The following is a 27416-nucleotide window of genomic DNA, read 5'->3' on the forward strand; positions in this document are numbered from 1 at the left end:
GGGTTTTCTTGGCAAAAATACTGCAGTAGTTTGCCATTTCCTTCTTCAGCTATTTTATAGATTGTGGAAATTGAGGCAAATGGCGTGAATGATTTGGCTCCCGTCACACAGCTACTAAGTATCAGTCCAGATTTGAACTCAGCAAGATGAGTCTTCCTGACTCTGGGACTGACTATGCTTCCTTACTTAGCTATTAATTTGGCAATTTATAGATAGTAAATTGGAGATAATCAGAGGAAAGGCATTTGGAGTGAAGTGTTGGGGTAAACCAGTAAAAACTTCTTGCAGAAAGTGGGATTTGAGATGAGTCTTGAAGAAATTCAGTGCAATGGACTTGGAATAAAGAAGAACTGAGTTCAAATCTGGTATCAGTCACTGGTTGTGACTAGGCAAGTCATTTTTTGTGCTTCCTTTTTGTCATTTGTGAATAAAGGGGCTAAAAATGGCCCCCAGGTTCCTTCCAGCCCTAAATCTCTATGATGCTGAAAAGTTTCTAGATACTCTCTTGGAGAACTGAAAGTCAAAATGAAGGATATTTGCCTGGGAAACTAGCTCCCTTGAAGAATATGTTGTGCTTATTTTTTCCTCCCCCTACTTTGTACCTCTAGAGTTTAACACAGTATCTGATGCATAATAGATGCTCAGTAAATGCTAGTTAATTGAATGGCTGACTTCTTTTTACATGCTTGTTTTGTTCAGCAAAACTTACCGGCAGGAACTGTTTGGTTTTGTCGTTTATATCCCTTGTGAATCTAGCACAGTACTATTTTGTGTGTGTGTGTGTGTGTGTGTGTGTGTGTGTATTCTGTAAATGTTTGTGAAATTGAATTATTGAGCTGAAGAGAGTCTCTTCCTGTTTCCATAAATTAGAGAGTTGGGGTGAAGGAGGGGGTTGTGTGAGCGTCTGTCTGTAAGAAGCTATTTGAGGCTTTGCTTCAGAATATCTTTTTTTTTTTTTTTTTTTTTAAATCACAATTCCTTGCCTCTGCACCATGAAGGATTTGGGTAACTCCTTAATTGAAGTATATCAGTTAAATGACCACTTTTAGTAGCCAAGTTAGAATTTTAAACTTAAATTTAATACTCTTTGATCCAGTAATATCACCGCTTTCTATTTCCCAAAGACATCCAAGAAAAGAGAAAAAACCTATCTGTATAAAAATATTTAGAACAGTTCTGTTACAAAGAAAGGCAAAAAAAAAAAATAGTCCCTGTCTTGGAGCCCACTCTCTCTGGGGGAGACAGTACACAAATCTTTCTATTTGTGTATAGATATGTGCATGCCATATTATGTATAATGGGGGAGACAACATACACAAGTATTTGTTGTTATTCAGCCTTTTCAATTGTGTCTGACTTTTCGTGACCTCATGTCAGGTTTTCTTGACAAAGGTACTGGAATGGTTTGCCATTTCCTTCTCCAGTTCATTTTACAGATGAAGAAACTGAGACAAAAAAGGTTAAATGATTTTCCAAAGAATTGGAAATTGAGGGGATGCCCATCAACTGGGAATGGCTGAACAAGTTGTGATATGATTGTAATGAAATATTACTTACTGTGTTATAAGAAATAATGAGCAGGTTTATTTCAGAAAAATCTGGAAAGATATATATGAACTGTTGCAGAATGAAGTGTACAAAAACAAGGAGAACATTTTTCACAGGAACAACAATATTGTATATTGAAAATAAACTTGAGCTTAGCAATTAATGTGCTTTTTACTTTCTGTGTGTAATTTCTAAAAAACTAAATAATGATATATACATATTGAAATACTTCACATTGACCATTTGACTTTTTTTATTACACTGAAAGTTTCTGGCTTTTCATTTATCAAAAATCTATCATCAGTTTGATACTTTTTATTTAAAAATTCTTTAATCATAGAGTTTAGTAAGTAGTTTGCAATTTATAGAAGTTAGAGGTAATAGGTTCACAGCATTAGGATACCAAATAGAGATTTTGTAAAAGGCAGTTGGTTATCTCTCTGTTTTTCTTGCTCTCATGGTTGTTTCAGAACGCTATCTTATAACAGGAATGCAAAATTAGTGGACTGATTGGCATCCACCACTTCATAATGATTTTAAATTGTGAAACAAAACTCTTGGTAAAATGTTACACTTACATGTTTAAATTACATTGTTTCTTTTTACAGGGGACAATACATCTCTTTCGAAAATCACAAAGATCTTTTGTGGGCAAGTTATCACAGGAATTTAAATTGGTAGCTGCAGATCGAAGGGTAAGTCAATTTTTAATAATATGAGTATAGTTATAATTTGAGGGAAATGCTTTAAATAAAGATTATTGGTTTAATTTTTAAATTATTAGAAGAAAAATTGTGTTTTCCTCATAATAATTTTCTTTAACTGACAGCCTGGGGCTATATCATTTCATTCATAAATCAAGCAGTAAATTAGGACAAAAGAGATAGTTGAGCTAAGATTAAGTTGTGAATAGCATTTTTTTGGTGACCTACCTTAGAATTTTCATCTATATTGTTTCTACTACTATCATTTTATTTAAAATAATAAAATGCGACTTCAATGAAATATAGGTAAATACACAGAAACTTTGTGATAGTGTTAACATAATGGCATAGAATGAGTGCCTGCTAACATTTTAGAATGATTTCAATCTTATATGCTTTATAGTCAATATATTCTATATATTCAATACTTTGATTTTTAAATTTCAAATGTGAAGGTTAATTGGTTATATAAGAGCAGAAAGCTATTATAACGAATAATTTGCACTGTAGCACACATGGGGAAATCTAAAATACTCATATGGAAGAAAAAATGCCCATTTCACAACTGTTCATTTTGAAAAGAATAAACTATTAACCCTGCCTAGCCTGGATCAATTTTACATTGTCCTTAAAGATACTGTGACTCTTACCCCTTTAAACTTATGCTATTTGAGGCATATTAATCCTCACCCTGTTTCTATTTCTGGGCTACAATATTATTTATTGCCAGAGGAATATAGCTTGACCTATTACAGAATAATGTTGAATGAGTTTAATGAGGACCCATACTAAGTGCACTTCAGTCCTTTTTATACCTGTCTCTTGTTGATTTCATAGGAAAAGTACCCAGACCTCCCATGTCTTCTTTTCTTTCCAGCCTCTACTCCTGACTCTGGACTTGTTTTACTATTATTTTTCAGGGCTACACAATTCTATCCCCGTATTTCAGATTCTCTTTGCATTTTCTATTTAGGAAATAAAGGACTATCTGTCTTTCTAGTTGTGTTTGTATTCCCAGTGCCTGGCCCTAGTAAGTGCTTAATTAATGCTTATTGGTTTATTACATAATTGGAAGAGTACTTCCATGAAGAATAGAAAATACTTTCTTAAAGTAGGCTCTTAATAAACGTTTGTTGAATTTAGTGACTTTTGGAAGAAATACCTATGAGAACAAAGAGGAAGTGTGATTAAAGGTGCAAGTAAAGGGATTAGATAGACCCATGAGCTTGAGTTCTAACCCTACCTCTCACACTTAACTCTGTGACCTTAGGCAAGTCACTTAACTTCTTGTCCTCAGTTTCTTCATCTGTAAAGTTAAGAAAGTAGAGTTGGAGTCATGGTCTCTAAAGTTTATTCCAGCTTTCAGTTATGATCCTGTAATTAAAAGAAAAAAGAAGGGCAAGTAGGTGGTGCAGTGTATAAAATAACAGTCCTGAAGTCAGAAGGTCCTGAATTCAAATTTGACATTTAGGCATTTAACATTTCCTAGCTGTGTGACCCTGGGCAAGTCACTTAACCCCAATTGCCTCAGCAAAAAAAAAAAAAAAAGACTCAAATTCAGTTGATAAATGGTCAAAGGATATGAACATACAATTTTCAGATAAAGAAATTGAAACTATTTCTAGTCATATGAAAAGGTGCTCCAAATCACTGTTGATCAGAATAATGCAAATTAAGACAACTGAGATACCACTATATACCTCTCAGATTGGCTAAGATGACAGGAAAAGATAATGAGAACAATTTGGAGCTATTTCCAAAATGTTATCAAACTGTACCTACCCCTTGACCCAGTAGTATTTCTATTGGGCTTATATTCCAAAGAGATCTTAAAGGAGGGAAAGGGACCTATATGTGCAAAAATGTTTGTGGCAGCCCTTTTCATAGTGGCAAGAAACTGGAAACTGAATGGATGCCCATCAGTTAGAGAATGGCTGAACTAAATTGTGGTATATGAATGATATGGAATATTATTGCGCTGGAAGAAATGACCAACAGGATGATTTCAGAGAGGCCTGGAGAGGCTTACATGGCCTGATGCTGAGTGAAATGAGCAGGACCTGGAGATCATTATAAACAGCAACAACAAAACAATATGATGATCAATTCTGATGGATATGGCTCTCTTCAACAATGAGATGATTCAGATCAGTTTCCAGTTGGTCAGAAATGAAGAAAGTCATCTACACCCAGAGAGAACTATGGGAAATGAGTGTGGACGAAAACATAACATTTTCACTCTTTCTGTTATTGTTTGCTTGAATTTTTGTTTTCCTTCTCAGGTGTTTTTTTTTTTTTTTTTTTTTTTTTAAGACCTGATTTTTCTTGTGCATCAAGATAACTATAAATATGTGTACATAAAAAAATGAGAAGGAAAAAGAGAGAAAGTAGAGATAAAATAGTTTAAAGAATGGATGAGGGAAATTGGGGATATGTGAATTAAGTGGAATATTATTGCATTGATAGAAAAGACAGTTTCATAGAAACTTGAGAAGACTTATATGAACTAAGCAGAACCAAATGAACAATTCATATAACAACTCATAAGAAAAATTTTTTTGAAAGAGGTAAAAATTCTGTTCATTGTATTAACCAAGCATGATTCCTGAGGACTGATGATAAAGCATACCAGTCATCTCTTAAGAGAGAGCTGATAGATCAAAATCTAGAGTAAAAATACAGGAAAACACAGATATGTGTGTATTCATTCATTTATATGTAAGACATTTAGAGTTTTTGCTTTTGTTTTTTCCTTTTACTTTGGATAGTAGAGGGGAGGGGAGAGGGAATTAGGGATATGGTAGCCAAAAGAAAAAGAGGGTCTTTGAACCATTTAAACTTTTTTTAAAAGTTATTATTATTATATCTTTTTATTTACAAAACATATGCATGGGTAATTTTTTTTTCAACATTGATCCTTGCAAAACCTTCTGTTCCAAATTTTCCCCTCCTTCCCCCATCCCTTTCTCTAGATGGCAAATATTCCAATACATGTTAAATATGTTAAATTATATGTTAAATCCAATATATGTATACATATCTATACAGTTATCTTGCTGCACAAGAAAAATCAGATCTAGAAAGAAATAAAAAACCTGAGAAGGAAAACAAAAATGCAAGCAAGCAATAACAGAAAGAATAAAAATGCTATGGGTTCCCACAGTCATTTCTCTAGGTGTAGATGGCTCTCCATTACTGGGCAATTGTAACTGGTTTGAATCATCTCATTGTTGAACAGAGCCATGTCCGTTTGAATTGATTACCGTATTGTCTTGTTGCTGTATATAATACAGCACCTTTGAAGCACCTTTCTTTCAACCATTTTTTTTAAAAATTATCTTTTAATAGCTTTTTATTTTTCCAAATACATGCAAAGTAGTTTTCAACATTCACCCTTGCAAACCCTATATGCCAAATTTTTCTCCTTCCTTAGACAGCAAGTAATTAAGTATGTTAAACGTATGCAATTCTTCTAAACATATTTCTATATTCATCATGCTGCATAAGAAAAATCAGATCAAAAGGGGAAAAAGACAGGAGAAAGAAAAAAAAAAATCCAAGCAAACAAACAATGACAACAAAAAGGTTCAAATAGTATATTTTTCTTCACATTCAGTCTCCATAGTTCTCTCTCTGAATGTGGATGGCTCTGTTCATTGTGAGTCTAGTAGAATTTCCTTAAATCACCTTCTTGTTGAAAAGAGCCAAGTCCTTCACAATTGATCATCCCATAATCTTATTATTGCTGTGTGTGTTGTCTTTTTTGTAGACTTTTTTTTTTTTTTTCTTTTTTAAGATACAGAAGAGAACATAAGGCCAGAAAGAATTGAAGATCTAATTTTGGGAGAATGGTTCAATAAGTTAATAATAATAATAATTAATAATAATAATTCACTTAAGGCTTTTATCACAGCTATCAAAAGATGCCATTTATTATGTGAAGCCTTTATCACAAGCTAAATCATATATGATTAAGTGTGGTGGTTCTGGGTGTTATGAACTTAAAATTGCAGGAGTGAGAGGGAAGGAAGGGCAGGGTCTAAGGAAAAAGAGAGGAATTAGAGAGGAAGTAGGGAGGGGCATAGTGAAGAACAAGTTTAACCAAGTAGCAATATGTCTTAAGATATAATCAAAATGGTCTTAGGAGTTGGTCTAATCACTGTGTGACTATGGAAACAGGGTTTCACATTAACAATCACAGACAAAAAGACAGCTTTGAGAGTTCATGATGAATTTGTTTTTATATTTTAAATTGTTTAAATGTCTTTTTTTTTTTTTTAAACAATTCCAGAATTTCTCCTGTTATTCCCCCAACCTCTTCCTACAGAGTCATCCCATATGACATTAAAGGAAAAAAAAAAAAGAGGAAAAAGATTCAGTAAAATCAAGAAATAAGTTGTGGGGTGTTTTTTGGGGGGTTGTTGTTGGTTGTTTGTTTTTAAAGTATATTCAGCCATGATCCACATTTGTGAATTTGTTACCTCTGGAAAGATAGTCCAGGGTGTCTACTCAAATTTCTTCTTTGGGTTCACGCTTTGTTCTTTGTAATTTTATTTTTGATTATTTTTTGGTTCCTTTCATTTACATTGCTGTGATCATTATGTTTTTTTAGTTTTGGGGGGTTTTTTTGTTTGTTTGTTTTTTGCCTTTACTTGTTTCACTGTTTACCAGATCTGGCAAATATTTCTATACTTCTCTGTATTCATCATATTCATTGTTTCTTATGGCACACTCTCCCATTACATTTTTATATCACAATTTCTTTTGCCATTCCCCATTTTTTAGGCATTTATTTTGTTTCCCTTTCTTTGCTGCCACAAAAGAGTATGGCTATAAATATTTTGTTGTATGTAAAGAATTTCTTTTTTTTATTACTGATCTCCTTAGAATTTAAACTTTCTACTGAAATGGTATGTCTAGATCAGTAGATATGGACATTTCAGTCATTCTGTTTGAATATCTGCTTCCCGAAATGATTTATTGACTCTTAGCACCACCAATAATGCTCTTATCTTTCTATAGCCCTTCCAGTGTAGACTATTCCCTTGTATTGTTATCTTTGTTAATTTGTAAGGTATGAAATGAAACCCCTGGGATAATTTGATTTGCCTTTCTTTTATTAGTGATTTAGAGGTTTGATTCAAATTTTTTTTTTTTTTAAGAGAAAAGCAAATTGTACATAATAGAGATCCATAGTTACACATACAGTTCTTTTTTTTGTTTTGCTCAGTACATGAAGATATTTTTAGTTTTTGTTAATAATCTTAAAACTAAATTCAAAATATTTTTCTTTCTAACAACTTCTTAACCATAAGGGAGTAACATTTCTATTGTATATTGTAAAAATAGTTCTATTTAAAATAGCTAGCACAAGGATTCATCATTTTAGTAACATGGCAAACAAAAAGGAAATGCCACTATATATTTTTTTATATTTCTGGTAAAGTACTGCAGTCCTTTTGATCAAAAGGTTTTGTTTTTTGCAAATAAGCACACATTTTTCATTCACAGTCTTGGAAGATCTTACTTTTTGGTGCTATAAATTTACTGTGTACTGGATTCCTACTTATGTGGTGCAGTTCCACTAACAGCATAGGTATGTTACAGTTTTTATTTATAGACAATTTTATTAATTACATTTAGTTTTCTAATTTTAAATAAAATATGCCTCATTTTGTGTTCTTGGTGTATTCCAGAAATGTGTGTAAATTTAATTTTTGTGAATTAAATAACATTTTAAATATATTTTAGGAATGTAATAGTTAAATGAAACTTGATAAATCTCTCCTTTTTAAAGCAAAGAATGTTTTGAAAATGTGATTAATTCCTTTGTTTATATTAATATTTATATGTATTTTCTCAAGTTAGAGGACCTTTGTGAAATTTTATGCTGATATAAAGGACCAGTATCCACAAAAAAAGGCAAAGCTGTGTCACCTAGAACAAAATAAAATGGATCTTTACTAATTGCTGAGTTAGCTTAATTAGTCTTTCTAGTTTAAATGTATGAATAGAACCTAATTCGTTTTTGCTGTCTACCTTAATCCAACTAATTAGACAATTGCTAGAAATAAGTATAGATTGCTGGAGGGTGATGACCTTAATAAGGGAAATTGTGATAGTTTGTCAACCTAAGTTCCCAACCCAGTTAATTCTTAACAGTTGTTCTAATAACATTTCTTCTATCCCCTCCCTATCTTTTTATTACAGCTTTAACTGCCTATACATATCTGACAATCTTTGATCTTTTCAGGTAGGTTTTTAAAAATCAAATTCTTATTCTTACAGAATTACTTTTCATTAAAAGACTGAAGAGATTTTTCCTTTTTAGAAAAGGAAAGTGGGTTTTGAATCACTTGAATAAAATAACCTACAGATTCTGCTGCTAGGCATATGCCCCCAAAGAGGTTCATGATAAAAAGAGAGACCTCTGCAAATTAAGACAACTCTGAGATATCACTACACACCTGTCAGATTGGCTAGAATGACAGGGAAAGATAATGCAGAATGTTGGAGGGGATGTGGGAAAACAGGGACACTGATACATAGTTGGTGGAATTGTGACTATATCCAGCCATTCTGGAGAGCAGTTTGGACCTATGCTCAAAAAGTTATCAAACTGTGCATACCCTTTGACCCAGCAGTGTTACTACTGGGCTTATATCCCAAAGAGATCTTACTTAAAGAAGGGAAAGGGATCTGTATGTGCAAGAATGTTTGTGGCAGCCCTCTTAGTATTGACCAGAAACTGGAAACTACGTGGATGCCCATCAATTGGAGAATGGCTGAATAAATTGTGGTATATAAAATTATGGAATATTATTGTTCTATAAGAAATGACCAACAGGATGATTTCAGAAAGGCCTGGAGAGACTTACATGAACTGATGCTGAGTGAAATGAGTAGGACCAGGAGATCGTTGTATACTTCAACAACAATGATATGATGATCAATTCTGATGGATGTGGTCATTTTCAACAATGACATGAATCAAATCAGTTCCAATAGAGCAGTAATGAACTGAACCTGCTACACCCAGCAAAAGAACTCTGGGAGATGACTTTGAACCACTACATAGAATTCCCAATCCCTCTAATTTTGTCCGCCTGCATTTTGGATTTCCTTCATAGGCTAATTGTACACTATTTCAAAGTCTGATTCTTTTTGGACAGCAAAACAACAGTTTGGTCATGTATACATATATTGTATTTAATTTATACTTTAACATATTGAACATGTATTGGTCTATCTGCCATAGGGAGGGGGGAAGGAGGGGAAAAATTAGAACAAAGGGTTTGGCAATTGTCAGTGTTGTAAAATTACCCATGCATATATCTGGTGAATAAAAAACTATTAAATTAAAAAGAGAGAGAGAGAGAAAGAGAGAGAGACCTCTTTTATACCAAAATACTTATAGCAGCACTTTTTCCATTAGTAAAGAATTAGGGGTGGGGGGAAAGGAGGGAAAGAGTAAGTGCTTCTTATTTGAAGAATGACTTAACAAATTGTGGTGCATGAATGTGATAGACTATTACTGTGTGCTATAAGAAATAAATATGATAAATACAGAGGATCATGAAAAGACATATAACTAAGGTAAAGTGAAGTAGACACTACTAGTAAAATAATACACATTGATCACAACTATGTAAATGGGAAGAACAACAGCCCCAAACTGATTGATTGCTATGAAATTATAATGACCACACTTGGCCCAAAAAACAACTTATATGAAGTCACCTCCTTCCATTCTTTGCAGAGTTAGGGGATTGTGGGTAGGAAATGCTGAAGATGTCAAGCTTTTTAAGCATGTTGGTTACAGTAATTTTGCTAAAAACATTTTCCCCCCTTCCCTCTTGGTGCAAAAAAATCTCTTGAAAGAGAAATTAGATAACCTAAAACCAAAAATCATCAAAAAAAATTTATTAAAAAGAAAGTCTTCTGGGTGAAATAATCTATGCTATGGAAGTTAAATAGGAAAGAAATAAAAGTTTTAACTTGCAAAGGAATTTTTCAAAATTCCTTTACAAATCTTTGCCAAGAAAGTATTTCTGAGAGAGGAGACTTATTTTTTTTTATTATTATAACTTTTTATCGACAGTACATATTCATGGGTAATTTTTTTTTTACAACATTATCCCTTGCACTCACTTCTGTTCCAATTTTTCCATTCCCTCCCTCCACCCCCTTCCCTAGATGGCTGGCAGTCTTATATATCTTAAATATGTTATAGTATATCCTAGATACAATACATGTGTGCAGAACCAAACAGTTCTCTCAACAAGAGAATTGGATTCAGAAGGTAAAAATAACCTGGAAAGAAAAACAAAAATGCAAACAGTTTACACTCATTTCCAAGTGTTCCTTCTCTGGGGGTAGCTGATTTTGTCCATCATTGATCAATTGGAACTGAATTAGATCTTCTCTTTGTTGAAGATAAGAGATGTCATTTCCATCAGAATACATCCTCATACAGTTTTGTTGTTGAAGTATATAATGTTCTGGTTCTGCTCATTTCACTCAGCATCAGTTCACTAAGTCTTTCCAAGCCTCTCTGTATTCATCTTGCTGGTCATTTCTTACAGAACACTAATAATCCATAACGTTCATATACCACAATTTACCCAATCATTCTCCAGTTGATGGGCATCCATTCATTTCCAGTGAGGAAACTGATTTTTAACTTTAACAGATTCCATAAATATTTGTCAGATATTTACCAAGGGCCAAGCACAATGCTAGGTGCCTGTCGGGGCATGATGTGTGTAGAGAGAATATAAAAACAAATTTTAAAAGATCCCTGTTCTTAGGAACTTTGTAGTTTAATAGGAGAGATAGATACATCCAAACTTGGATCGAAAGCTTATTAAATTATCTGAAAATTAAAATCTAAGTAATGTTTAAGTGAAGAGAAAGAATAGCTATAGTGCCCTAAAAATATAGCAATATCCTTGGGGGGGAAAATGGAATGGCAATATAAAGCAGCTTATTAAAGAAAGTGTCACTTTAATTATGGTGATCTAAAGGAATAGTATCAGGTCTCCAATAAATGGTTAGTAACTTTAAATGGGTCATTTGTAAAAGAGGAATCACAATTAGCAAACAAACATTTGGGAAAATATGTTTTTACTGAAAACTAATAAATAATTGAAGTAATTATAGCAATAAGTAATAATTGATTAATTAAAATAATACTTAGATTTTGTTATCAAAGAACTGTATGGAACTCAATAGGGGTGGGGAGTAAGCCCTGAGAAGCTGCTGTTACTCATTGCTTCCCCTTGCAAGCTAGTTCAGCTACTATGTTACAACCAGAGCTATTTTAGAGTGAGAGATGTTATTTACCCTTAATCATAGAAATATAATGTCATACATTCGAGATATTGCTATCATCACCTACATTAATTTTTAAGATCTCACTCTCCTTCCCCTATCCTTCTAGCAAAAAAAAAAAAATTCAAAAGTAATACGATTGTCTGCCTCATAGTATATGCATTATTACACAAGAAATATACACTTCTTCCTGCTCTGCAGTCCCATAGGAGGATGAGCGATACTTTTTTTTCAACATTTCTCCGGGGCCAGGCTTATTTTCACTTGGATTCATTGAATTTAGAGTATTTGTATTGTTTTCCTGATTCTACTGATTTTACTTGTTAGTTTATATAAATCTTTCCATGTTGCTGTAAATTCTTCACATACATTTTTATGGTTCAGCAAAAATCCATATTTTGTTGTATCTACATATCATAATTTGCTTAGTCATTTCCCAATTACTAGACACATACTTTATTTATCATTCTTTGTTGGAAAGAACAAAAATTGATATTATTTTTATATATGTTTTATATAAAGGAAAGGTCTTTCCTTTGGATATTTGACTGACTTTATGTATTTACCTATCAGTGGGATCTTTGGGTCAAAGGTATAGATAAATTAGTCATTTCTTTTTTGCATAGTACCAAATTACTTTCTAGAATATAGGACTAATTCATAACTTCATCAATATTGTGTTAGCGTTCCTGACTCCCTGCCAACCTTTGATCACTAGCACTGACTATTTCTATTTTTTATCAGTTTTGACAACTTGCTGACAAGTTGCTTTATTTGCATTTTCTTATTAGTAATTTGAAGCATTTCTTGAAGTAACTATAAGAAGCTTGTGAATTATCATATTTGACTATTTAATCTTTGGTCAGTAAATATTGGTTTTATACATTTGTGTTAATTCTTTATTTTGACTATCAGATCTTTATCAGAGATATTTGATACAAAGATAGCCTAACAAAATAAAATCTAAGAAATGTTTACTCCACCTTCCTTTGATTTTGTTTGTTACTAATGATTTAATTGAAAAGAAAAGAGACCAGTTTTTATAAAGAGGTAGATATGCTCTTTTTTGATAGTGAAGAAAATAGAAATAAGCTACAAATCCCAACATTGAGATTATACTGACTTTGGCACACCAATTCAATGGAATATTATGTTGCCATAAAGCATGACAAAAACAAAGCTTTTATAGAAATAATAAAATATCTGTAGTGCAAGGTAAAAAAATTAGGACTGTTGTACTTATGCTGAATACAAGTACATAGCACTCTAAATAAATTATTCCTACTGTCCCTGAAGGTATGAAAAATGTATCCAATTTAAAAATACATCCATTAGTAATGAATATGTAGTTTATAATTTACCTAACTAGACTCAAGAAAGCCATTAACAATCCATCAAAAACAATCAAAACATCAACATATATTGGACGAAGGTCAATAGTAATTTAAACAGGTAGATGATAGAGTGGATAGAACACTGGCCTGAGAATCAGGAAAACTTACTTCCAGGGGCAGCTATGTGGTGCAGTGATAGAGCACGAGCCCTGAAGTCAGGAAGAACTGAGTTCAAATTTGATCTCAGACACTTAACATTTCCTAACTGTGTGATCCTGGGCAAGTTACTTAGCTCCAGTTGCCTCAGCAAAAAAACAAAACTTACTTCCAGAGTTTAAATATAGTTACAGATATTTAACTAGCAGTGTGACCTTAGGCAAGTCATTAATCTTGTTTATCTCAGTTCCTCATCTGTCAGATGAGCAGAAGGAATAATAAACCACTCCAGTATCTTTACAAAGAAAATCTCAAATGAGGATATGAAGAGTCAGATTGTTAAATTCTTTTTGCTAAAAAAAGCTAATTAGAATAGATAAAGTAGTTCTCAACCAAAAAAAATTTTGGTCAGATTACATACCATTCATTCAAAAACATCATTAGAGGAACTAGTATGTTTTTCGCACTTTTAAAAATATATCTTTGAAAATAATATTTGTTGCATGTCTCTATTTAACAGTCTTTTTTGGCCCAACATGATCATACTCATTTCTGGTTGACTGAAGGATTCTGATTATTTTGATGTTGAATAAAAATTATTGCATATCCTGTTGTTGAAGAGGCTGCAGTTTTTAGCTGGTCCTCAAATTCAAAGTCCTTTATGTTTCTTTAGTGTCTGATATCACAAGGTGATTAATGAATTCCTACAGGAACTTGTTACAAAAAATCTCCATTATACCAGAATAAAACACTGTTTTTCTTCTCCCAAGATCCAGTTGCAAATTCCTTGGCAAGCTACAGTCTTCTTGAGGGTGCCACTTTCAGTGGGCTTTGCTGAATCATAATGATAAATAAAAATCCTCTTTTTGAACATAGTCTTTCATTACCTCCCCTGGCCCTTTTTACATTTCTTACATCTGACTCAGATCCAGTAACATTGGCCTATTGGCCATTCTTCCAACAAAATACTCCATCTCCAACTCTGGGCATTTTCACTGGCTATCGATCCTCCAGGTCTGAAATTTTCTCCTTATTGCTACCTCTGGGCTTCCTTCAATTCTCAGCTAAAAATCTCACCTTTCTACAGAAAACCTTTCCTGATCCATCTTAAGTATAGTGCCTTGCCTCTATTGATTAGTTCTAGTTTATTCTGTATGAATCTTGTTTTTTCCTCTGCATATTGTCTCCTCCTTTAGATTGTGAACTCCATGAGAGCAGAAATTGTTTTTTTACCTTTTTTTGTATCCCCAACAGTTAGTACACAGTGCCTGACACATGACAGGTGCTTACTAAATGTTTATTGACTTTCTGGGACATAAACTCACTCTCTATTGAGATGAGACATTTTCTTTCCTCCTCTATTATGTCAGACCCAGTCACTCAAAGAAAATTTTTGCCAAGAATTTGGTTGAAGGATAAGAATCAGGCAGTTGGAGGTCAGAAGAAAGAAAACAAAAATAGAAGGGAAAACAGAAATAGTAGGAGAAAGGTATAAGAAAGGGGGTGAGACTCTAAAGGGAGAGGGCTGCTTGAGGAAAGTGGTGCTCATGAGTAAAATACTGGGGAAAAGGAAAGAGAAAAGTATAATTTGGGGTCAATAAGATGTCATGAAATACAGAATTAGTAGTTTTAACCATAAATGTGAATGGGATGAACTCTCCCATAAAGCATAAGTAGATAGCAGACTGGATTAAAAGCCAGAATTCTACATTATGTTGTTTACAAGAAACACATTTAAAGTAGAGTGATACCTACAGAGTAAAGTAGATGGCCCTGGGTTATGTTTATGGAACACTGATATTAGCTGGATGGAACAAATTATGCATGCATTATATTCTCTACATACAATGCTAATATGAATAAGAACACATGTGCTAATTTATTTATTTATTTTGCTGAGGCAATTGGGGTTAAATCACTCACCCAGGGTTTTACAGCTAGGAAGTGTTAAGTGCTTGAGGCTAGATTTGAACTCAGGTCCTCCTGACTTTAGGGCTGGTGCTCTATCCACTGCGCCACCTAGCTGGCCCCACATGTACTAACTTTTAAGAATTGTTTTCTTTATTCAGCTTATGAGTAAAAGATATTGTTCTATGTTATTTTTCCATGTCTTAATAATATGAATGTCATTTATGAAGTAACATGTGGTTTAATTTTTAAAATGGAGTTAAAGATTTAAATATGAGTTTCATTTAAATGACTATAAAATATTATCTTGTGAAAATCGTGTTTAGTTTCTCTATAACTTGTCAATGGTTTTATTCAGTGCTCATCCAACAAGGATCTAAGCACACATTTCAATATAAAATAGTTTGTAATCCTATTAGCAGTACTTATTATTAATTTACTTTGGGCAATCACAGATATCCTACAGAAACTTGTTAACTGAAAGATGAGTTATTTGTTTTTTAAATGTACATTTTTAGCTTGAAATTGTTAACTTTTAATTAAATGTATTTTCATTTTTCACTTCAGTTTAGTGACATGTCTGATAAGCTACTGGGTAATGGTGAGGAAACCAAGCCCAGTCTATTCATTTGGGTAAGTTTGAATATTTTCTTCTGCTGTGTATTAGTTATAAAATAAACAAATATAATAGGCAGTTTAAAAAGCTGGCTAAATAATTCTTTGAAGATAAGTGCTTTAAGCTTAGAGGACTAGGAGGAAAAAATACCTTTTTGATGAAGATAATAGAATGATTTTCCTATGAATATGAAATTATATAAAGTAAATTATATGAAAAGAATGAAATCTATGTCTTGATCCTGGCCTATTTGCCTATACCTCTATCAAGGTACTTCATCTGTCAGCTACAGGCATTTTCACTGGTTCTCATGCTTGCAATGTCCTCCTTCTTTATCTATATCTCTTGGTTCCTTCAAGTCCATCCTAAAAACTCAACTTTCCCAATCTCTCTTATTTCTATTTCCTTCTCATCTCCTATTTATCACAGATAAATTTTGTTTGAACCTAGGTGTTTGCATGTTATCTCCCCCCATTAGATTATGAACTTCTCAAGGGTAGAAACTATCTTTTGTCTTTCTTATATTCTCAGTGCTTAGCATAATGTCTGGCATACAGCAAGTAAAGCTTAATAAGTGTTTATTGACTCACTGTTATTGTTGGACAAAAGGTATTGAATTTTTTAGCAGTGGAAACTATGATGAACCTTTATGTAAGAAGCTTTCCAAATGGTGTGGTAAATGTATCTTTGGGAGTTAATATAATATAGTATGGCAAGATTCTTGGAATAGCAATTATTATTATTTTTTTATTATAGCTTTTTATTTATCAGATATATGCATGGGTTATTTTACAGCATTGACAATTGCCAAACCTTTTGTTCCAATTTTTCCTTTCCTTCCTCCATCCCCTCCCCCAGATGGCAGGTTGACCAATACATGTTAAATGCGTTAAAGTATAAATTAAATACAATATATGTATACATGACCAAACAGTTGTTTTGCTATACAAAAAGAATAGGATTTTGAAATTATGTACAATTAACCTGTGAAGGAAATAAAAAATGCAGGCGGACAAAAATAGAGGGATTGGGAATTCTATGTAGTGGTTTATAGTCATCTCCCAGAGTTCTTTCGCTGGATGTAGCTGGTTCAATTCATTACTGCTCTATTGGAACTGATTTGGTTCATCTCATTGTTGAAGATGGTCACGTCCATCAGAATTGATCATCATATAGTATTGTTGTTGAAGTATATAATAATCTCCTGGTCCTGCTCATTTCACTCAGCAGCAGTTCATGTAAGTCTCTTCAGGCTTTTCTGAAATCATCCTATTAGTCATTTCTTACAGAACAATAATAATGGAATAGCAATTATAATAATAGTGGATTCATACAGAAGTTGAATTTAATCTGATGAGGACAATAAATGAGTCTCAAAGGGGAAGATGGTTCAATGCTTTCTTCTCCAAAGTACCTAGATTTGGTGCCTCTAGAGCAGGAATTATAGATTTAGAGTTGGAAAGGCTTTTAGAAGTGATCTGTCTAGTAGATCCAGGTAAATGAGGCCCAAAGAAATTGTGACTTGTCCAAGTTAAAACAAATTATAACTGGCAAAACTGAGATAAGAAGCCAAGTCCTGTGAAACTAAATTCTGCATTGTTTTCACTGCAACATTTTGCCCATTGTCCCATTAAGGCCAAAAGGAACTACTCAATACTTACTGGGTTTCTGCCTTTTCCATTAAAGATTTGTAAGGAAAAAACAATCATGATTAAGAAATAAATAAAATTCATCACATACAAGAGGATTAAGAAAATATCTAACTTTTAAGTGAGTTCAGATATTCAGACCTAAATGAAATTACATCTTATAGTGTGAAAAAAAATTTGAGGGAGGATTTTAGAAACACCTTGGTGTTTTTGAGAAACCATAAAGAATAAGAAAGGTGCTGGGAGATCAAGGCTGTACAGATTTTCCAAAGGAGGGGGAAAATAGATTATGGAGAATGTAAATATCATTCTGAGTGTGATAAAGACATGATTTTAGAAACTACAGATCAACTAATGATAAATTATTGATGCCCTGCACAGTTGTAAAAACATTATTATATGTATTGTGACTTAAAAAAATTTTTTTTATTATAGCTTTTTATTCACAAAACATATGCATAGGTAATTTTTTTTAACACTGACCCTTGCAAAACCTTCTGTTGCAAATTTTCCCCTCCTTCCCCCCACCTTCTCCCCTAGATAGCAGGTAGTTCAATACATGTTAAATAGGTTAAAATATATGTTAACTCCAATATATGAATACACATATTTATATAGTTATCTTGCTGCATAAGAAAAATCAGATCTAGAAAGAAAGAAAAAAACCTGAGAAGGAAAATAAAAAAGCAAGCAAACAATAACAGAAAGTGAAAATGCTATATTGTGGTCCACACTCATTTCCCATAGTCCTCTCTCTCTGGGTATAGATGGCTCTTTTCATTACTGAACAATTGGAACTGGTTTGAATCATCTCATTGTTGAAGAGAGCCATATCCATCAGAATTTATCATCATATTGTTTTGTTGTTGCTGTTTATAATGATCTCCTGGTTCTGCTCATTTCACTTAGTATCAGTTCATGTAAGTCTCTCCAGACCTCTCTGAAATCATCCTGTTGGTCATTTACAAAACAGTAATATTCCATGACATTTATATGCCATAATTTATTCAGCCATTCTCCAATTGATAGCATCCATTCAGTTCCCAGTTTCTTGCCACCATGAAAAGGGCCGCCACAAACATTTTTTCACATGTGGGTCCCTTTCCCTTCTTTAAGATCTCTTTGGGATATAAGCCCAATAGAAATACTACTGGGTCAAAGGGTATGCACAAGTTTGATAACTTTTTGAGCATAGTTCCAAATTATTCTCCAGAATGGTTGGATCCATTCACAGTTCCAATTAACAGTGTATCAGTGTCCCAGTTTTCCCAAATCCTCTCCTTTTCCTGTCATCTTAGCCAATCTGAGAGTTATGTAGTGGTATCTCAGCGTTGTCTTAATTTGCATTTCTCTGATCAATAGTGATTTGGAGTGCCTTTTCATATGACTAGAAATAGTTTCAGTTTTTTCATCTGAAAATTGTCTGTTCATATCCTTTGACCATTTATCAATTGGAGAATGGCTTGACTTCTTATAAATTTGAGTCAGTTCTCTATATATTTTAGAAATGAGGCCTTTATCAGAACCTTTGAACGTAAAAAATGTTTTCCCAGTTTATTGCTACCCTTCTAATATTGTCTGCATTAGTTTTGTTTGTACAAAAACTTTTTAACTTAATATAATTAAAATTATCTATTTTGTGATCAGTAATGATCTCTAGTTCTTCTTTGGTCACAAATTTCTTCCTCCTCCACAGATCTGAGAGATAAAGTATCTTATGTTCTTCTAATATATTTATAATATCATTCTTTATGTCAAAATCATGAACCCATTTTGACCGTATCTTGGTATACAATGTTAAGTATGAGTCAGTGCCTAGTTTCTGCCATACTAGTTTGTAGTGTGACTTTTTAAAAGAGTGCCACTCACTAATTTTGGGTTTGGTTAAGGAGAAATCATGCCAAATTAATTTTCCCCCTTTTTGATAGGACATAATATATATTGATTTTAGTTTTAAAAAAAATATGGTTTAAGAATCTCATTCTATCTTTGAAGATAAGGTGATGAAACATCAAGGAAATAATATTACACTTAATGTGGGTTCATAATTAGTTCAGTAGACCATTCAAAGCCTATTGATTTTTGATTTCATGGTTTACCTGAATGGAAATATTTAGTGTTTTTGCCTTATGACTTTATTCTGTTTTACATTTTCATCAGTAACTTGAACGAAGATATGAAAGGCACATAATTTTTCAAATGACACAAAGCTAAGATATGTATCTAGTAATAGATGAAATGATTGAGATTAAAAGTTAGCTTGATAGATGGGAACACTTAGCTGAAATTTATAAGATGAAATTTAACACAAAATGAAATATAAAATTTTTCCAGTGTGTGTATATGTATGCATGTATGTGTGTGTGTGTGTGTGTGTGTATATATATATATATATATATATATATATAATTTTTTTTTTTAGATAATTGGGGTTATGTGACTTGCCCAGGGCCACATAGCTAATATTGAGTGTCTGAAGTCAGATTTGAACTCAGATCCTCCTGATTCCAGGGTTTGTGCTCTATCTACTGCAGCCAGACAGCTGCCCCAGGGCAAGTACTTAACCAGAGACTGGAGAACCATTTGGAGAAAAGAGAGATCTACACTTGGTGAAGTAAAACAGATAGCCTTTAAGGGTCCTTTTTACCTATAATATTATGTGATTGTAAGTATTGTGAATTGCTAGTATCAATTTCACTCCAGAAATATTTTTGTTTTTATTTTTTAAATTTTATTTTCAATACCAAATTCTCTCCATCTATCAACCTTCTCCCCCATCCATTGAGAAGGCAAGAAATACAATACCTATTATACATATGAAATGGTACAAAATATTTTTACATTAATTGTGTCCTTGCGGGGTGGGGGTGGGGTGGGAAGGAGAAGGAGGAAGTAAGAAAAAAGAGAAAAATAGATGTTTCATTCTATATTTTGGGTTTATCAATTCTCTGCCTGGAGATGAATAACATTTTTCATCATGAGTCTTTTTGAACTGTTATGGATCGTTACATTGTTCAGACTTAGGTCTTTCACAGTTGACTGTCTTTTTTTTTTTTTTTTTTTTTTTTTTTTTTTTTTTTGACTTGTCAGAATTATATTTTAAATAACTTTTTATTTTTCCAAATATATGCAAAAATAATTTTCAACATTCACCTTTGCAAAACCTTGTTTGGTAAAATTTTCTCCTTACGTGTCCTCCTCTCTCTTCCTTAAGACAATAAGCAATCCAATGTAGGTTAAACCTGTACAATTCTTCTATACATAAGCATGCAATTAGGGAGAAGCTGGGTTTGGCAGGAGCCTCAGCCCAAACCACAGAAACTTCTACTTCCAGGACAGCATAGGTATCTGAGTCTCACAATCATGCCCAGCTGTGCTACTGAGATGAGGCCCTGGGCAAGAAGGAACCAGCACACCACGTAGGTGCAGAAGCAATGAGTCAGGGATGCTGCTGGCTGGGGAACTTGGAGGTGTAGTTTTTGGTTTGGGATTCCAGGTCAGAGGGGAGAGCTAAAGTGAAGCTAGAGGCACCATCCTCTACCCATTGATTAGAAGTGCTCCCACTAGTAGTTCTCATTAAAAAAAAAAAAAAAAAAAAAAAATTTTTAACCTGCCAAGAAGAACCCAACCATAGAAACTTATTATGAAAATAGGGAAGACAGGTATTCATATTCAGAGGAGGATAGTGAAATAAAAAAAGTCTTAAATGGCTACCTCCTCAGAGAGAAATTATAGAAGAGCTTAAAAATCCAATGAGAGAGACTGAGGAAAAAACTAAAAAATAATTAACAATAAAACCTATCCAAGAAAAATAAGAAGATTATGAAAAAAAAGTTAACCAACTAGAAAAGGAGATACATTCTTTTTTTTTAAATTTAATTTAATTTCTTTTTTCTTTTTTTATTAATTTTATAATTATAAATTTTTTAGACAGTATATATTCATGAGAAATTTTTTTTATAACATTATACCTTGTATTCATTTTTTCCAATTTTCCCCTTCCTCTCTCTATTCCCTCCCCTAGATGACAGGCAATCCTATACATTTTACATGTGTTACAGTATAACCTAGATACAATATATGTGTGTAAATCCAATTTTCTTGTTGCATGTTAAGTATTGGATTCCGAAGGTATAAGTAACCTGGGTAGATAGACAGTAGTGCTAATATTTTACATTCAATTCCCAGTGTTCCTTCTCTGGGTGTAGTTGTTTCTATCCATCATTGATCAACTGGAAGTGAGTTGGATCTTCTTTATGTTGAAGATATCCACTTCCATCAGAATATATCTTTATACAGTATTGTTGTTGAAGTGTATAGTAATCTTCTGGTTCTGCTCATTTCACTCAGCATCAGTTCATGCAAATCTTTCCAAGCCTTTCTGAATTCATCTTGCTGGTCATTTCTTATAGAGCAATAATATTCCATAACCTTCATATACCATAATTTACCCAACCATTCTCCAATTGATGGACATCCATTGATCTTCCAGTTTCTAGCCACTACGAAAAGAGCTGCTACAAACATTTTGGCACACACAAGTCCCTTTCCCCTCTTTAGTATTTCTTTGGGATATAAGCCCAGTAGTAGTACTGCTGGATCAAAAGGTATGCACATTTGAAAACTTTTTGGGCATAGTTCCAAGGAGATACATTCTTAAAGAAGAAAATAAATCTTGAAAATTAGAATTGGGAAGCCAGTGAAGCTATAAGAGACCAAGAAATAATAAAAGAAAACATAAAGATTGAAAAATAGAACAAAATTTGAAACATAAGAAAAACAACATATCTGGTGAATAGATCAAGAAAAGAAAGTATAAGAATAAAAAACAAAACAATACAAAAATGCAAGAAATAATCCAAGAAAATTGTTCTGGACAGGTAGAACATGAAAGAAAAGTAGAAATAGAAAAAAAATCCACCAATCAGCACTTCAAAGCAATTTTTTTGTGAAAATACATAGGAATATTATTGCCGAATTTCAAACTCCCAGATGAAAGAGAAAATTTTGCAAAGAACAAAGGAAAAAAAAACCCAATTCAAATATGTTGGAGCTACAGTTAGAATCATACAGAACTTAGCAGCAGCCACAATAAAAGTGAAGGTCCTAGAACTGTATATACTGATTCAAAAGAACTAGGTCTGTGGCCAGAGATGTCCTGTCCAGCAAAATTATCCATAATATTGAATGAAAACTTAGTGAATTTAAAGATTTTCAGGACTTTCTCAACCAAACCTAAGCTTAGAAAATTTAACATAAAAGAACCAATATCAAAGATTAATTTCAAGGACCTTAAGATGAAAAAATGATTTTTTTTAAGCATGGAAATATATACCATAAGTTTAAGATTGACAATCAGTAGTTGAGTAGCTCAAAAGAAAGATAGGTACAAAGTTTGATCTGACTCTAAAAGCAGAACTGTCTAGGAAAAAGTAAAAATAGTAATTATGTTATATAAATGAGATACAAAAAAAAGAACTGACAGGCCTTTGAGGAGAGAGGAAGGTTTATGGTTCTGAAAATCTATTCACATCAAGTTAAATAGACTACTATATAGATATATGCCACAAAGGGTATAGCACTGTCCAAAATTTGTTTAAAAAAAAAAAAAAAAAAAAGAGGGAAGGGAGTAGGATAAGGTGGAATATAGAAGAATGTGTAGCTTTATGGCAATGGAACAAGGTGTGAAGATTAATGGGCAAGGGATAAAGGGGAGGACAGTATAGCATAAGGTGCAATACAGAGTGGTGTTTAGATTAATCTTCAGGATAAGATGTGTAGATTAACGGGAATGGGATAAAGGAGGGAAAGAAAAGGTAGGAGGAGGTTAATTAATAGCAAGGCAAGTTAAAGAGCAGAGTTAAAGTAGAAGTGCTAGTCAGGGATAGGAAATAAAGAGATATACAGAAATACTACAAAGATCAGGAATAGAATTTATTAGACTTTATTAAAAGAAAAAAATAGGGCTAGTAATCATTGATTTCAAACAAAGTCACACTTAAAGATTCAGTCAAGAGAAATCTATATTATATGTCAGCCATATGTATGTAGTTTTAGATGCATGACTACATAAATCTATAAATGCAAATTATATATATATATATATATATATATATATGGGGGTATATTTGCATGTAGGACTACATATATATGTATATAGATATATTTGGGGAGTAGGTGTGAATGTATATATATGCATGCATACATACATATGTATATGTAAATATATCTGCTCAATTGTGACCTGTTTGGGGGGGGGGGGAAATGAAAAGAAGACAAAAGAATAAAAAGTGCGCAGCAGAGAACAAAGGAATAATTACAAGATGGACACTCATGAATATAATTTCTTCTATTATTATATATGCTTTCTTGAAATGGAAATTTATGTCGTAAATTTTGAATCCTCTCTGATGTTTTGCTGGGCATATGACAATGTTTTGTTTTTTATTTTCCATTTTCTATCTTTTTTCTATTTTGTATTTAATAAATAAATAAATAGTTCTAACTTGTTCATTAGAATGTTTGAACTAGTTTATACCTCTACCAGCAGTGCATTTATATAGTACCTGTTTACTTGCATCCCAGTAGTTGTCATTTTCCTTTTTCATGGAAATATGACTGTTAAACCTTTTAATTTTGCAGCATAAAGAAAGCATAGCATTATTCCTCAAAAGAATTAGACATTAGTCTTACAAAAAATGCTGCCATTGTCAAATAGCTCAACTTTAAAATGCTTATCTCCTCAGCTTTAAAGCAAGATTTTAAAGAGGAAAAGGAAGAAAACATACAGAGAGGACCACAGTATTGGAAGAAGTCAGATTATTGTTGTTAAATATTGGGTTACCTTTATAATGGTTCTAAAAGCTGCCTGACATTCTATGCCACTGATTTCTCTTCACAGAGGTTTCAGCTTTTAGATTAAAAAATGCCAACTTAGAGAAAATAGCAGATTTATTTCAAAGCATATTCTAATATTTAATTGAATTTTATTTGTATAGGCTTAACTACAAGCCTGGGATCTGGAAACCTGGGTTCAAATGCTGTTTTGTACACTCTCGAGATGTGTTATTCTGGACAGCTCAATTTAACAACTATTTCTTCATCTATAAAATGAAAGGATTAGCCTTAGATGTATAAATACTAAAAATGAAGTTTTAAAAGAAAAGAGGGCAAATATTTTAATTAATTTTATATATTAATTATGTGCAAAACCCAGAAGATAACAAGATAAATATTTGCTCTAATGAAAATGCTTTTTTTCCTTGTATTCTTTATTGATTCTAATTTCTATAGAAACAGGGTATTTTAGACACACTGAATGTAGAATTGTATTTTGACATTTAAAATGGAAGTAATCAGACTAATTTTTTGATTTTAGGTTTGAAAGATTAGAAGTTCTGGCAGTATTTGCTTCCACAGTTCTTGCACAATTGGGAGCTCTCTTTATATTAAAAGAAAGGTAAGAGTATATTCTATGAAAGCCTAATTCTGATTTTACCCTTCTGTGGTATAATTCTGCTTATGCCACCCCTTTGGAGTAGGAGCAGTAGTTACTTGATAGCTATTCATATTTATAGTCATGTCACTGTTGAGTGACACTCAACATTGTTTACTCATATGAGCATCATCTACATGAGAGATGGTGGGAAAAAGGTAAAAATAGTGCTTTATTCAATTTGGCAGAAACAGTGTTGCAGTTAGATCACAGAAAGTCTTAGATTCCAAGATAAGTGGTTTATTTTTTACAAAACTATTTAATATTTTGAGTAGGGGAGTGAATAATTTAGGCTTATTCAATTCAGCTATTGCTTTAAACCATTGTGAGGGAGATTTAGAAAAAGATCATAAGTTTAGAGCTCAAAGGAATCTCAGGAACCATTTAGCCATTCTCTCTTTTTTTAATTTATGAGGAAACTGAAGTTCTCAGAGATTAAGTGATATTCCCAACCCAACTCAGGAAGAGACTTAAGAGATATTAAAACGAGCTAAGAAGTAAAATTTGAAAAACTAATCTTCCTTTATAATCTAGGAAATGGATAGCATTTAAAGCTAGCTATATTGTTAGATTAAATTGCCAGACACATTGGATTTTTGGAGGATATTTTGAATTTAAGACTTAGAATGTATTTCTGAGTATTTGAACAAGTACATACTTGTTTATGTTTTATGTTTGAAAATATTTAATCTTATTAACAATAATCCCATCACCTAAAAGTTAATTTTTCTTGTTGTTTTTTTCCTCTGCCATAAGACAGTCATTAATAATGACTCATTAACTAAGGCTATGACCTAGTTATCCCAGAATACAGACAGGTAATAATAGAAATTCTGAGAATCGAGCTATCAAAAAGTTAGGGTCTCAATGATGCCTTATGTTGTTATTCTTTGCAAATACACACACACTTACACACACGTGTGTGTGTATGTGTGTGTGTGTGTGTGTGTATACATACATATATACACACATCTTTTAGTTCTCATAGGTGTTAGTTAACTCGTCAGTTTCGTTCACTGGTTCATTATTTTCTTCTCGCTACTTAATTACAAAGATCCCTCAAGCATCTTTCCTTGACATTCTCTTTCTATACTTTTCTCTACAGATAATCTCTTTCATTTCTATCACTTAAATGCTTACCTCTATTCATATAAGTGTCAAATCTCTGTATTCAATACAAGTCTCTTGCTTGAGTTATGCTTCTACATGTATAACTCACTGCTGGGCACCTCAATCAAGTTGTGCTCATAGTGCATTACACTCAGCATATCCATTTCATTTTGTCATCATATCCATTCAATTTCTACCCTCACATCACTCAGAGTTATCTTCCTCTCCATTCAAATTAATATTACTACAAGTCACATCTTCATCCATAGCCTTGATTTGATTATATCACTCCCTTACTCAAAAACCTTCAAAATGGATCTTCATTGCCTTTAGGAATTAAGTTAATATTCCTTAGTTTAGTGCTTAAAGTTCTTTACCATCTGACCCTAATCTGTAATAACAATATCTTATATTTAGGTAATGCTTTAAGGCTTGCAAATAAATCTGTCCCTAAAGCATTTGTTAAGTAATGTGTTAGTCACGAAGACAAAATGAAACAGTCCTTTTCACAAGGAGCTAACATTTAATCATGGATAGAATGAATGCAAATTAAATGTAAGGTAATCAAATATAAAATGCAGAGGAAAGATATTAATATTTGGAAGTTGGTACTTGGATCTGAGATTTGAAGGAACTTAAGGATTTTGTGAGGTAGGGTTAAGGAAGAAGTAAAATTCCATGAATCAAGACAGTCACTACTACAATGGCACCAAGGCAGGAGATAAAGGGCCAGATTGGCCTATTGTTAACTGTTCTCCTACCTCTTTTCATTTTCTTCCTTAAGAAATTAGCTCAAATTTTACCCAAAATATGCCTCCTCTCTATAGCTATTGAAATCTTTCTCTTCCTTCGAGACCTATCTTAGATGCCACTTCTTACTTGAACCTTCTCTTGTGTCCTTAGAAAAAAATGATCTCCCCTTCTTCCTGAAAATATTTGGTATTTCTCCTTTGTCCCCATCACATTCTATTTCAAATTATACTTAATTAGATTTAAAACTCCTTGCAGATGGAAACTGTATTGTTTTTCATTTCTATATTCTCAGTACCTAGCATGATCCATTCCTTTCATATATCATTTCAGATAAATGAATATCTGCATTTCAGAACTGCAGTAGCCCTCAGCTGCAAATAGTTTAATATCTATACTTTTATCCAAGTTAGTGGTAAAGATATTAAACAGCACAAAGCCAAGCCAGATCTCCATAGTGTTGCACTGGAGACCTCCTGCTGTATTGAACCATTAATTAATAAACTTTTTGGTGACAGAGGTGGCTTTGGGGATTGTCATCCAACCAGGTGTGAATAATAGGCACTTAATGATTGAGTTGTACAATTGATCTGAATATTCAGATCATCAAATTGTTGGTTTGGGTCCTCAGAAACATTAATTTTTTTATGACTTATTAAGTTAAATTGTCTACAAGCTTATGATATACCATGCATGGAAAAGGGCAGAAATCATCTGTCTTGAAGGAGCTCACAGTCTACTGGGAGAGATATGCAAACCCTTCATGTATAAACAAATTTGTATTCTTAGAGGGAAAGCATTATCATTAAAGGA

General features: G+C 32.8%; 1 protein-coding gene across 4 annotated transcripts in view; it reads left to right on the forward strand.

Annotated features, from left to right (window-relative positions):
- SLC30A6 (solute carrier family 30 member 6) overlaps positions 1-27416 on the forward strand; it is a 50888-nt gene that overhangs the window by 1635 nt on the left and 21837 nt on the right. The window contains exons 2-6 of one of the 4 annotated variants that reach the window (XM_074288139.1): positions 2157-2243; positions 7764-7848; positions 8463-8505; positions 15551-15616; positions 24627-24707. In XM_074288139.1, coding sequence (XP_074144240.1) covers positions 2157-2243; positions 7764-7848; positions 8463-8505; positions 15551-15616; positions 24627-24707 — 362 coding nt within the window. Of the gene's footprint in view, positions 1-2156; positions 2244-7763; positions 7849-8462; positions 8506-15550; positions 15617-24626; positions 24708-27416 lie in introns of those variants that run through there. The other 3 variants (XM_074288140.1, XM_074288141.1, XM_074288142.1) reach the window with 3 other exon arrangements.

Source organism: Sminthopsis crassicaudata, chromosome 2 (genome assembly GCF_048593235.1).
Source record: "Sminthopsis crassicaudata isolate SCR6 chromosome 2, ASM4859323v1, whole genome shotgun sequence".
NCBI lineage: Eukaryota > Metazoa > Chordata > Mammalia > Dasyuromorphia > Dasyuridae > Sminthopsis > Sminthopsis crassicaudata.